Genomic DNA, 14,235 nt, shown 5'->3' on the forward strand with positions numbered 1-14,235 from the left:
AATGCTCTTTATACTATAATAGACCAGTATACCTGTGCTTTGTATAGACAAAGTCACTTGGATTAAAATAAAAGTAAAAAAAAAAAAAACAACAGCAAGGAACAAAAATGATGGGGTAACTTTAAAAATACTTTTGCAATGCATTATTCCAAAATCTGTCTGTGCCAAAATGTACCTGATGAAGTTTTACATCGTTTGTTATATTGTGGGGTTAGTAATGATCAATGCAATTTACAATGAAGATTAAGTATAGAAGGAAAGTATATGGTTAAATTTGATGCCAACTTCTATACCAAATGAGTAGAAAGATGTTCTATGAAGGGTTCAGTAATGGATAGTCACATGGCGATGAGTCACAAAGTAATGGTTGTCACAATAAGGAAGAAAAAACAGGGGCTATAGAGTCAGTCACTTAATCATTATATGACTTTGGCAACATCCCCTACTAGCTGAGAACCCGTTTTTTTAACCTGTAGAAAGAAACCATAATATTTACTTAACTATTGTAAAGAGTAAATGTTACATATTTGGAAGTGCCTACCATTTCACAAATGATACTTGAGTATAAAATCATTATTGCTCTTAACTGCTAGTTTTCATTTTTCCAATCATATTTCTCAGACATAGAAATATTCTCTAGTAACTAAAGACAAAAGGCCCAGGGTTACTCTTTTTGCACCATTTCAGGCTTCATAATATAGGTGAGAAAAGTTCTTCAAAATCAAACTGCAACATGGAGAGAGGAATTCCTGGTCAACAGGAAAGTAAAATCTTTACTAAGTTTTATTGATAAAGTCAATGATTACTGATGCAATGGATTGCAAATAGTGAGCCATCACAATTCCAAAACCAAGTAGTCCCCAGGCTGTCCTCTGAGATTTTGTCTTGCTCCATTGCCCATGAAATGCTAGGACCAAGGGAGGTCAGAAACATTCCTAGAAACTACTGGCATGAAACAGTCAATCCCCCCACCCCACCCCCCTACCTCCCCAACAGTTCTTCCTGACCCTGTGCTAGTTTGTCCTTGAGGCCTGGCAGGCATCAGGGGAATGAGTGGCTCTTCTTCCCGCAGCAGCTGGTGACCCAGCCAGGCTATGTCATGCCGACATGTCGTATGTCATTATAGACAGAAGTCGTGAGATTAAGCTGCTTAGGAAAGAAAAGAGACAAAGGCAAGGTTGTTGCCATACAGCAACGAGTAAAGCAGTTTTCAAGCTCATTTCTTCATCTTTTTCATTCTTCTTTATCTTAAACAAAGTTCTCTTTCCTTTCTCTGCTCCATTAAAATGAGCAAAAGCCTGTACAAGTTCCTTTTTTCTTTGTTCTTTAAACCCCTCCTTTCAACACTTATGGCCTAACAGAAAGAATGTAGGCGTGGAAGTTAGTTCTGGGTTCTAAAGCCTCAATATTGTTGTTCATTGAAGACAGAGCCTTAGAAAATTTATTTTTCCTCTTTAAACCTTAGATATACAATGAAAAATGCTAATGCCCATTTGTTTTTTCTTTTGTCTCCACAGTTATCACTTGGGGCTCAGTGCCTGCACTACAAGTCCACTGATCCTGGCGGCCATATTTTTTTCCATTATTGCTTTCGTCGTCGTTGTTGTTGTTGTTGGATAGGACAAAGAAATTGAGAGTGGAGGGAAAGAAAAGGAGATAGAAAGAGAGACACCTGCAGACCTGTTCCACCACTTGCAAAGTGACCCTCCCCTGCAGCTGGGGAGCCAGGGGCTTGAACTGGGATCCTTGCACTAGTCCTCATGTTCATTTTCTTTAAAATGACAAATACCAAGATAATCATGGAAATTCAAAAATGTACCTGGTTGCAGGAATACAGAAAGACCTGTTTTAAAAATAAATAAATAACTTTCAGACCCTACTATATAAAGGGAATAAGCTCTGGATAATCAAGTTGATCAAGAATATTTTCATCTTAGAATCCTGATGATTGTGGAGACCAGAGTTTTAACCAGGGAGTTACAGAATTCTTGTAAGTGCAAAGTGGACTCCAATTTACCTGTTCTGAAGCTCTAGCTCACAGATAAGGGGGAGTATTTTTTTGAAAATAAAATCTGAGGGACTGGGAAGACAGCATAATGGTTATGTCAAAGATTCTCATATCTGAGGCTCCTAGTTCCTAGGTTCAATCCCTAGTATCCCCGTAAGCCAGAACTGAGCAGTGCTCTGGTTTTTCTCTCTGTCCCTCTCGTTAACATAAAATAAATTATTTAAACCAGCAAATCTGAGTTGAATTTTTATTTCATGAGGGAGGAGGGAAACAGAGACCAAAGCAACAATGTATCATGTGCAACAATGGGGATTAAATTCTGGGATTTACACATGAATGGCATGCACTCTACTAAGGGACACACACACAGAAGTGCTGGGGGGCAAAGCACAAGGAAGGAACAGCTTCCCCCCAAACAGGGGCTAAGTAAGAAGGCAGGAAGTGGCTAGACTTCCTAATGCAAGCCAACTATTTGCCATCAAAAAGTGCCGTTTAGAAGGTGATGGGGAGAAAGAAGTCTGTGGACATTTGGAACCCATTTCTCTTGGAATCCAAGAGAAAGGAGGAAATTCAGTTCTCTAAGCTGTCTTCAGTCCAGAGGTCTCAGAGAATGTGGGATTGGATGGGTGGGTAGGATGGCAGTTAACAGTGTGGAAGGTGCAGATAGGATAATTAAAGATGATCCTATCCAGCTCTTTTGTACTATTGACAGTGAAATGGTTTCTTGGATCACTAGTAATTTGCCTACTTACCACACTAAGGTGAACAGACTCTCCTGGGTCAGGGATGGGAAGTTTGTGCAGAGTTTCAAGAAGTTCATTCCACTGATTCTCCTGAAAGAAACAAAAGGCCCAAGTAAGAAAAGCTACGCTGGATCCTTAGTCGTGTACCTGCAGGAAGGTCTGGACACACAGTGAGCTGAGGGTCCTCATGACTGTGGGGTTGGGAGACACCGACCCCTAATACAGAAATACTGATAGGATTAATATTCAAGGAGAGTTGGACAATAGGTACTGCTTATGGCTCAATATGAGAGCTAAATAGATCCTCCCACACCAAGTATGACATTTTCTACTCAGGAAGACACCTACCATGACCGCCTTTTATGGATCATATACCATAAGCTGTAAGCAAATCTATCCTCCTCCCAACTCCATAGCAACAACATTTAAATGCAAACAAACCTAGCATACAGGGCGGGGGTGGTTAGGGGAAAATAACGATGACACTATAGATCTTGTCTTCATCATTACCCGCAATTAATTTTATTGAGTGTTCACTGGGTACACACAGCAGCCTCCAATTATGGAAAGTTAAAAATGAACTACACACAACAGCATGTGATATAGGATGGTGGCTGTGCATTTTAATTAGTGAAACTGAGCCAAAGAATAAAATAAAAGCAGCACAAATTATTCAATTGAAAACAGATTCACCTTTTAAATGTTCAAATGAACACTGCTTACAGAATTATCCAAAAGTCATTTCTCCCACTCTGTGGAATTCTCTGTACTAATATAGTAGTAAGTCAGCTTGCATTATTATCCATTTGTGATCACTTTGATCCTCACTATTAACCCCACTTTACAGACTGAAACTTGAGGCTTCAAAGGGTGAAGCAACTTGCTCAAATAAATTATTGACTATAACTGCAAGTCAGTAGTTATAGGCATTTTGTTGTTGTTGTTGTTGCTGTCAAACCCTGAGTCACTTCCACAGTGATATTTTGGCAGTGAATATAAGACAAGAAAAAAGATGGGGGGGCAGGTGGTGGCACACCTGGTTAAGCACACCCATTATAGTGCACAAGGACTCAGGTTCAAGCCCCTGGTCCCCACCTGCAGGAGGAAAGTTTCAGGAGTGGCGAAGCAGGGCTGCAGGTGTCTCTCTCCCTCTCTGTCCTCTTCTCGATTTCTCTGTCCCTATTTAGTAAATAAAAAGAAAGAAAGAGACAGAGGAAGGAAAGAAGGAAGGAAGGAAGGAAGGAAGGAAGGAAGGAAGGAAGGAAGGAAGGGAGGGAGGGAGGGAGGGAGGGAGGAAATGCACCCAGATTAAATCCTTGTTTCAACCTAAACTCTGATAAAATACTCAAATTTCTCAAAGGGGAGAAAATGAGCATATGTGTGGCATGTATGTATGTGTTTTTTTTAAATAAAAAAATTGTATTTACTTAGAAGCATTCAGAATGTCAACAAAACAGCTGCACCTTTTTTTTTTGCAATTACATAGTATTTCAGTTTAACAGAACAACAATTATTTCGTATAAGCTGCATCATAGACAACTGAAGATAAAAAAAACCAAACAAAAAATAACTACCATCCCCATATATAACTAATTTGTGCTGTGCACCAACAAGAACCTGCTTTAAATTTCCATGCCAACTTACAACCCCCTTACTGTACCAGGCAAGGTTAGTCGCTATTAAAAATACCACCAGGACAGGGCTATCTAAAGACACATTCGGTAGTGTGTTAACAGTTTAAAAACGATTCTTGCACAGCCTTACATTTCAATTTTTTTCTTTAAAAGGAGTGAGTTGTGTACAGGGGGGTTAAATGCTTTATAGACAAGAAAAAAAAACTGCACTAGAACCAACTTATTCATCATCATCATCTTGCTCTTCGTCTTCATCTTCTTCATCTTCCTCTTCTTCCGCATCCTCATCCTCTTCTTCATCTTCCTTCTTTTTCTTGCTTTTTTCGGCTTTGACAACTCCCTTTTTGGCTGCATCAGGCTTGCCTTTAGCTCAGTAGGCAGAAATACCCTTTTCGTATTTTTCCTTCAGCTTAGCAGCCTTCTTTTCATAAGGCTGCTTGTCATCTGCAGCAGTGTTATTCCACATCTCTCCCAGTTTCTTTGCAACATCACCAATGGAAAAGCCAGGATATTCTCCTTTGATTTTGGGGCGATACTCAGAACAAAACAAGAAAAAGGCCGACGGAGGCCTCTTAGGTGCATTGGGGTCCTTGAATTTCTTTTTTGTTTCCCCTTTAAGGGGGATACAAGTTTTCATTTCTCTTTCATAACAGGCCTTGTCACCCTTTGCCATGTCTTCAAATTCTCCTTTCTCTTTAGCAGACATGGTCTTCCACCTCTCTGAGCACTTCTTGGAAAATTCTGAAAAGTTGACTGAAGCATCTGGGTGCTTCTTGTGCTCCTCGCGGCAAGTTTGCACAAAGAATGCATATGACGACATTTTGCCTCTTGGCTTCTTAGGATCTCCTTTGCCCATGTTTGACTACTTTTCCTCCGTGAGGCACAGAGTCGCCCAGTGCACGTCTGGCTCACACTTGCCTCGGCGCTGTCTCTATGGAGCTCAATGTGCTGCAATGGCTGTGAGAACGGGAGCCAGCTATGTATGTGTTTTACTCTGTGTATTTGAGATTCAGAGACAATATCAATTTTATATAATAATTGTAAGACAGCATGATTTTTTAAAAATTTCTTGAACTGCATATCAATTACACAGCCTATATATTGAAAAGATTCAGTTTGTGTTTTGAAAAACTTCCGAGACATACAATTAATTTTCCCCCTCTCGTATTAATTAACTAGTGATTTATATGACTACATTTTACTAGGAGTGTACATAAACACCATTCCCACCACCAAAAGACTGTGACCCATCCCTCCCACCCACTCCCACCCCCCACTGGCCCAGGAAGCTGCATGTCTACCCCTCACCACAGGGTTTTTACTTTGGTGCCCTACTTACAATTTGGTCAGGTCCTGCTTTTAGTTTCCCTTTCAGATCTTCTTACTCAACTTCTGTTGATGAGTGGGATCATCCCATACTCATCTTTATCTTTCTGACTTAGCTCACTTAACATAATTCCTTCTAGCTCTGTCCAAGATGGGTCAGCAAAGGTGGGTTCATTGTTCTTGATAGCTGCATAGTATTCCATTGTGTATATATACCACAGCTTTCTCAGCCACTCATCTGTTGTTGGGCACCTGGGTTGCTTCCAGGCTTTAGCTATTATGAATTGTGCTGCTATGAACATAGGAGTACACACCTCTTTTTGGTTGGGTGTTATGGAGTCCTTGGGGTATAACCCCATGAGAGGAATTACTGGATCATATGGAAGGTCCATGTCTAGCCTTCTGAGAGTTTTCCAGACTGCTGTCCAGAGAGGCTGGACCAATTTACATTCCCACCAGCAATGTAAAAGGGTTCCTCTGTCCCCACATCCTCTCCAGCATTTGTTGCTGCTGTCCTTTTTGATGTATGCCATTCTTACAGGAGTGAGGTGGTATCTTAGTGTTGCCTTAATTTGCATTTCTCTGACAATCAGTGACCTAGAGCAGTTTTTCATATGTTTGTTAGCCTTTTGGATCTCCTCTGTAGTGAATGTTTTGTTCATATCCTCTGCCCATTTTTGGATGGGGTCATTTGCTTTTTTGGTGCTAAGTTTGCTGAGCTCTTTATATATTTTGGTGATTAGTTTCTTGTCTGATGTATGGCATGTGAAGATCTTCTCCCATTCTGTGAGGGGTCTCTTTGTTTGTTTAATAGTTTCTTTGGATGTGCAGAAGCTTTTCAATTTGATGTAGTCCCATTGGTTTGTTTCTGCTTTAGTCTTTCTTGCAATTGGGTTTGATTCATCAAAGATGTCCTTGAGGTGTAGGTGGAAAACTGTTTTACCAATGTTTTCCTCTAAGTATTTGATTGTTTCTGGTCTGACATCTAGGTCTTTGATCCATTTGGAGTTGATTTTTGTTTCTGGTGAGATAAAGTGGTTCAATTTCATTCTTCTGCATGTTACAACCCAGTTTTCCCAGCACCATTTATTAAAGAGAGCCTCCTTTTTCCATTTAATACTTTGGGCCCCCTTATCAAAAAAAGTCTAGACCAAGTAGATCAGAAGCAACCAATAGCACAGCTATATACAAGATACTGGGTACTGTACAGCAAACCCTAACAAAAGGACTTTTCAAAGTTAACCCAATTACCAAATAATGTGATGATAACATTAACTATCGATTGTCTTTTTGAACCCTAAGACAGCAGGAACCTCACATCTCCACTATAGAGCCTCTACTTCCCCCAGTCCTGGAACCTTTGGATAGGGCCCACTTTCCCGTATGCCTCTCCCAATCCATATCAAATAGTATTGCATCTGCCGATCACAACCTAACCAACACAACGATTGCCACCTCAACATGCTTCAGCACAGACTGTGTCCAGAGACTTCACGTGTGGAATGACAACCCTTCAACTTCATTACTCGGGTGAGACCTTTCCTTTCATAGTATACTCTAATTTCATCTCAGGTGGTTCACTTTCTAACAAAGTCCCAAAACCTAGATATACACCAGTTTCTGTGAGAGAGAGCATATGTTCACATGTATCCGTAAACTACTGCAAAATATATGCCTGAAAGCAGAAGTGCACTAGAGTTTGCAGTGAGTACCCCCCTAGCATTTCCTCTCCACTATTCCAAGCTTTGGGTCCATGATTGCTCAACAATTCGTTTGGCTTCGTATGTTAACTCTCTTTTCAGTCACCAGGTTCCAGATGTCATCAGGATGCCGGCCAGGCTTCCCTAGACTGAAGACCCCACCAATGTGTCCTGGAGCTCTGCTTCCCCAGAGACCCACCCTACTAGGGAAAGAGAGAGGCAGACTGGGAGTATGGACTGACCAGTCAACGCCCATGTTCAGCGGGGAAGCAATTACAGAAGCCAGACCTTCTACCTTCTGCAACCCACAACGACCCTGGGTCCATGCTCCCAGAGGGATAGAGAATGGGAAAGCTATCAGGGGAGGGGGTGGGAAATGGAGATTGGGTGGTGGGAATTGTGTGGAATTGTACCCCTCCTACCCTATGGTTTTGTTAATTAATCCTTTCTTAAATTAAAAAAAAAAATTCTTGGACTATTTGAGGGTGAGTTACCAATACTATGTCCCTAGCATTCATAAATAAAAAGGGTATCCTCCAATATATTTAACCACCAAAATTAACAAATTAACACTGATACTTAATCTTCTTCAGATTTCATCAGGTTTTATCAACTGTGCCAATAATGCCCAAACTAGCTAAATAATCAGTTCAGAATCACATGTTACATTACCTGTTATGATCCTCTAGTCTTTGTCAGTCTGGAATAGTTCCTTAGTCTTCCCCACATTTTTTTGTAGATCTTGATAGTGAAACTAGTCATTTTGTAGAATAAGTTTCAATAGTCTAATATTCAGACTGTATCTTGTTCCTTTATATTTATTTACTTTGATCATTTGATTAATTAATCTTATATATCTCTACTGTGAAGGTACTCCTTTCCCTTTGCTATTCAGTAGGCATTCCATATAGTAATACCTGATGTAAATATTCCATACACCAAACTTTTAATTTATATTTATTTATATTAGTATGGACACATAGTTTGCTGATTGATTCAATGGATGGTTGATTCTTGACTATCATTTGTTTGATGCTCTCATTGTCTTGGGTATGACCAATGGCAACAGCTTATTCTTTCAAGTTTACTTCTGTGCTTTTAAATTTATCTCCATCATGTTTTGAGCTTTTCCTTACTTTATGATACAAAAACAATATTCTAGGGTTATCTTATTTTTGACCTAACCCTGGAATTATACTTTTCTTCAGAGACTTTTGGCTCCTTTTAATGAAAAATGGTAACCAGAAACCAATACTTGGGTAGTAGATGTATGCTTTAGCACTTCACTTTTTCTAACCCTATACCGTTTCAATGGGTAGAGATAAAACATATCACACACAAAGACCCATGAGACAAACTTATCTCTCTATTTCTCTATCTATAAAATATATTAAAAGCCATGGGTTCGTACTAGTGGCCTAAGGATAAATATAACATGAAAAACATTCTAATTGTCTCTCGACACATCAGCTATATTCAGCACCATTGGAAAAAAAATATTTTCATTGGTTTGTTTATATATCTACACATTTTCATGTAATTAATCCTATATCACTGTCCTTTCTGCATTATTTACCTAATGGCTCCTAACTCTATTCAGAAATTGACATCCAACAGAGGATCTAGTAGGGGTTGTATTGTTGTGTTGAGAACTCAGAAATGTTATGCATGTACAAACTACTATATTTATGTTGAATGTAAAACATTAATCCCCCAATAAAGAAATTTAAAAAAAAAGAAAAGAAAAAAGAAATTGACATCCAGTAGCAGGCTATCTGCCTCCTCCAATCCCATGCCCAGTCTTCCCACCTCTGCAAAAATATTCAATACATGCTCTCATTACCCCAGGGTCAGCACCTAGTACTAAGCCACTGCTATGGTCCCATTTCCCATGCGGATACCTCTAAATTCCACTTCAGATTGGACATTGGACACCTGGTGTTAAGCTGCTGCCTTCTCTATCACACATAAGCAAACTCCTTATCCTGCAGGCTGTGGAACCTTTAGCCAACCTGCTCTTAGGCTTTGAGGCCCTTCTTAACCCCTAACATCTGTTCTACAAGCATGCCCTCGCTACCCCAGAAAGGTTCTGATCAACATAGTGGGTTGATCAGAGAGATAACCTCATCATGTGTCAGCTTAGACACTGAAACACCACACTGAGCAATCTCCTTCCATCCCTTCAAAACAGAAGTTTACCTTTTCAATAACTTCTGGGCTTGGGATGAATTCTGATTTTTTTAAATCATCTGTGTCAGAATTCCTTTAGCCAGATGAAATTAAAAAAAAAAAAAAGAGTTCTGGGTAGAGAGGAAATAGGTTCCACTAATGCACTACTGACTTTAGTCTCCCATACTCCAAGAAGCAGGGTTCTTACTGGGGTAATGGTCCAAAAAACTTGTTCGATAGACTTCTAGGAGGAGTCTCCTCTATGCCTAGATTATAACTACACAATCTTTTTTTTTTTTTAATGTCACAAGACATGTTTTTAAAAACTTAAAGTTCAAATTTGCCTTTTAATTGGGCATAAGCATAGGAGAAACAAAATGTGTGAGTCAGTTATCAAATCAAACTGTTAACAGTTTACATGTTATACAACTCTATCTACTAAAGATATCTTTTAAAACTGAGTGAAAACCTGTACTCTTGACTCACGTGAACTGTGAATCAAAAATCAATGAACCCCACCTGCAGGGGAGTTGCTTCACAAGCAGTGAAGCAGGTCTGCAGGTGTCTTTCTCTCCCCCTGTCTTCCCGTTCTCTCTCCATTTCTCTCTGTCCTATCCAACTACAACGGCATCAATAACAATAATAATAACTACAACAATAAAACAACAAGGGCAACAAAAGGGAAAATAAATAAATATTTTAAAAAAGAGCTGTGGGTCACATGAAATGGGGAGTCTTAAGCAACACAGGTATCTCCACTGTAATACTTTTCAGAGTCCATGCCAGTGAAATATAAAAAAAGACAAAAATCAAACAGTGACTGCTCTCCCTCTCCCAATATTGCTGAAATGTGTGGCAGTCTTCTTCTGAAACATTTCTCAAAGCAGAATTTCCATAGAAAACTTAAGGGGAAATTTTCTCTTACATTTAATAATAATGAATCACTTTAATAAAAACACTCTTGGTCATTTACAAAATGGTGGGGAGGATATAAGTTAGATATGTGGCTAAATATCCAAATCACTGACAATAAAAATGTTTTTAAAATGACACTTTTATATTTGTCAAAAAAAACAATGACTAACTAATGATAATAGGTGCTCATTGTTAGTGAAGGCTATTATTTATGAAAACAACATGGCAAATGTTTTAAAAATGTTTATGCCCACTGATTTCACATCTGACGTTCTCTTCTTAAGGAAATAATCCAAAATGAAGAAAATGTTTTATATGCAGAGATGCTAATGGTTATACCACTTACAATAGTGAATAATTCCTATTAATAAAATTCTCACTAGAAAAATGTTCCAGTAAAGTAAAAATCACACACGGGAGAATGTTATGTGGCTACAAACTACTTACAATGTTTTTACCAGCATGAGAGTAAAACTTTTGTTATAATGGAACCTGGAAATCTTGGACAATAGAAATATAAATATAGGGGTCGGTGGTGGCACACCTGGTTGAGTGCACATGCTACAATGCACAAGGCCTCAGGTTCAAGCCCCACCTGCAAGCAGAAAGCTTTTTGAGTGGTAAAGCATTGCTGTTAGGTGTCTCTCTGTCTCTTTCCCTCTCGAGTTCTGGTTCTAATTAATAAATAAAGGTAATAAAAAATAAAAATAGAAGTTTAAATACAGTTCTAGTTAGTCCTTGTCTTCCATAGAAGATACTTTTGCAAACCATTTCTCCCAAAAGTGCAGTAAAAGTACAGCTAAACTTTCAAATTTTCAGACCCTTAAAAATTACATGAACATGAGGGATCGGGCGGTAGCGCTGCGGGTGGCGCAAAGCGCAAGGACCTACGTAAGGATCCCGGTTCCAGCCCCCGGCTCCCCACCTGCAGGGGAGTCGCTTCACAGGCGGTGAAGCAGGTCTGCAGGTGTCTGTCTTTCTCTCCCCCTCTCTGTCTTCCCCTCCTCTCTCCATTTCTCTCTGTCCTATCCAACAATGAACGACATCAACAACAAAAATAATAACCACAACAAGGCTACAACAACAAGGGTAACAAAAGGGGAAATAAAATGGCCTCTAGTAACAGTAGATTCATGGTGCAGGCACTGAGCCCCAGCAATAAGCCTGTAGGCAAAAAAAAAAAAAAAATTACATGAAGATCAAAACAAATTCTTATTGACTGGAACTCATCAGGACAGCTGTCTAGCTCTCTTGTAGTTGTATTTTATATCCCAGCTTTGTAACATGACATTAGCCACTCAAATGGGTATCTCAGCAAAACTATAGCTGAATAAAAGTTATGAGCTTTATGACATTAGATTTATGACACTAATTCTGTAAAAGACCTATTTAACATTTTCTTCATTTTCATTCAAAATGCAGGATGAAAATATCCTCCCATCCCCTGCGTGCTAGCAATATCTATTTTAGATGCAGGCCTACATATTTGAAATGCTCTTGCTTCCTACTATTTCCCAAATTTCCCAAACTCCTAGAATATGTTACACATTACTTTTTTTCTTTTTAGTAGACATTATGTGAAATCTAAGTCGTGTGTTTCTTTTACAATCACAAATGTTAAAGTTTCCTTGTTAAAAAAGAGTAAAATAAAAGATAAATACCTGTCCTTTTGTTGTATAATCTGCCAAGATGTTAAGCAGCTTATAGAATACTTCAAACCAGGGGAGATAACTGGGAAAGAAGAAACACAAATATTAGTATGCAGGTCAAAAGCTTCAACCAGGATTTAATTTAAGACTGGCTTTCCTCTCCACCCTGAACAGTTTCTTCTGTCATGGTTTCTTTTGGAGACAGAATAGTAAAACGCTAATTATTCCTGAGGTTTAAAATTTTGCCTGTGTAAGGCAGAGAACTGAATGCCCATGATAAATTATCCCCATGCTTCAGAGCCAGACAACTGGTTCACAGAGAAGAAATTCAAAGCCAGAAATGTAATCAAGAACCAGCTTTTGAGATCAGATGGTGGTGCATGTTACCACATGAAAGGACCTGGGTTCAAGTCCCTACTCCCCATCTGCAGGGGGAAAGCTTCACAATTGGTGAAGCAGAGTTGCAGGTATTGCTCTTCTCCCACATAACACAACCACCTTTTCCAGGATAACTTTTCAAACTTCTCATGACTGGAAACATGAAGTCACACATACAATCCTAGCATGAAGATCTGCAAGTAGTCCTAAAGGACCCACAAACTGGAGCCATTCATACTATACAAACATCCTACTTACAAAGCAACTTTTTTTTTTTATCGCCACGAGGTTTGTCACTGGAGCTTGCTAATGGCACTAAGAATCCATTACTCCTGCCAGCTATTTCCCCCTCTTTTCTTCCTATTTTATCTGATAGGTCAGAGAGAATTGAGAGGGATAGAGAGAAAGGAAGACAGACATGTATAGACCTGCTTCACTGCTTGTGAAGTGTTCCTCCTGCAGGTGGAGAGCAGGGGCTGGATCTCAAGTCCCTGTGTCTGATAGTGTGTACACTCAATCCAGTGTGCTACCAACTGCCCCCCACAGCAGCTTTTTTAATATAGGTATGGTATAATGAGTTCTAACTCTGTTCCTACTGCCCTTGACTGTATCCTGATCATCATCATGTCCCTTAGCTCTGAAGACAGTCTCATCCCAACCTTAGTCTGCCTATTGTATGGCTTTTCAACTGGTCTTTACCATGCAAAACTAAAAGTGATAATGGATTTAATTCTGCTCCACCATTCCTGACACACCATCAGTGGTCAGTGCTTTCAGGACAAACAGAATTAAACAAGGCATGCTGGGTGCTAGAGAGCTGCTACTGAAATATATCCCTATTCCCAAGAAGTTCTGTCACAATTTAAATTACTTTGATCTCCATAAATAACTTCCACAGAATGACACCAGACAGGTAATGTGAGCAGAGTAGAATACCAAGCGCTGACTGTTCCAATCAAGCCCCCTGCTGCCCTAACAGGGTCTAATACTGATACTGCTGGATACAAAGTGGGGCACAAACGCTGGACAACTACATCCTGCCAGGCAGAGAGGGAAGTCAGCTCCCTGTGCAGATTACTAGCTGTTCCGCTGAGGGTAATAAATGAAGTGAGAGGCAATAGAGAGGACAGATAAAGTGCACAGCGCTCTATCATTAATGTCTGTCTGAAACCCGCACATGCTACTGTAAAATTTAAGTAGCTTATCAAAACATACTGATAAGCAACTTAACTTTTCACTTCTATGACAGTATTATCGCTTATGTTAATATGTTTCAATCAGCTCTGGCAGCTGCATATTGACTATTACAGAGCAAATGCTTGCTGCCACTTTACACAGCATTTACTTTGGCAGAGCAATGTAAACATTCAAGAGGGATTAGGGAGGAGATAAGTTTCTCCATCTTATTCTGTTAAATAAACCTCAGTTGAGTTAAAAGCCACTATAGCAGGAACAATAAATCCCCTCAGAAGAAAACTCTCTGGCACAGATTAGAGGACCCTTAGTAAACAAATCCAACACAGGACTATAAAATTTTTTTTATCCAAAGAAAAAAATACCACTCGTTAGATGTAAGCAATTCAAAAAGGGGGCAGTGTGTGTGTGTGTGTGTGTGTGTGTGTGTGTGTGTGTGTGTGTGTGTGTAGAAATCAGGAAGAGAAAATAATCCCTTACAAGAAAATTGTGGTTTTCAGAAAATGAGAGAAAAGTTGA

The 14,235-nt window shown here is 39.4% G+C and overlaps 1 protein-coding gene and 1 pseudogene across 9 annotated transcripts in view; both read right to left on the reverse strand.

The window, feature by feature from the left end:
• Positions 1–14,235, reverse strand: part of DENND1A (DENN domain containing 1A) — a 600,479-nt gene that overhangs the window by 305,988 nt on the left and 280,256 nt on the right. For all 9 annotated transcript variants that reach the window (XM_060200131.1, XM_060200132.1, XM_016185023.2 and 6 more), the window contains 2 exons: positions 12,157–12,226; positions 2,761–2,841 (listed from right to left, as the gene is read on the reverse strand). In XM_060200131.1, coding sequence (XP_060056114.1) covers positions 2,761–2,841; positions 12,157–12,226 — 151 coding nt within the window. The remainder of the gene's footprint in view (positions 1–2,760; positions 2,842–12,156; positions 12,227–14,235) is intronic.
• Positions 4,277–5,256, reverse strand: LOC103129023 (high mobility group protein B1-like; annotated as a pseudogene).

The sequence above is a fragment of the Erinaceus europaeus genome, chromosome 10 (assembly GCF_950295315.1).
Source record: "Erinaceus europaeus chromosome 10, mEriEur2.1, whole genome shotgun sequence".
Lineage (NCBI taxonomy): Eukaryota > Metazoa > Chordata > Mammalia > Eulipotyphla > Erinaceidae > Erinaceus > Erinaceus europaeus.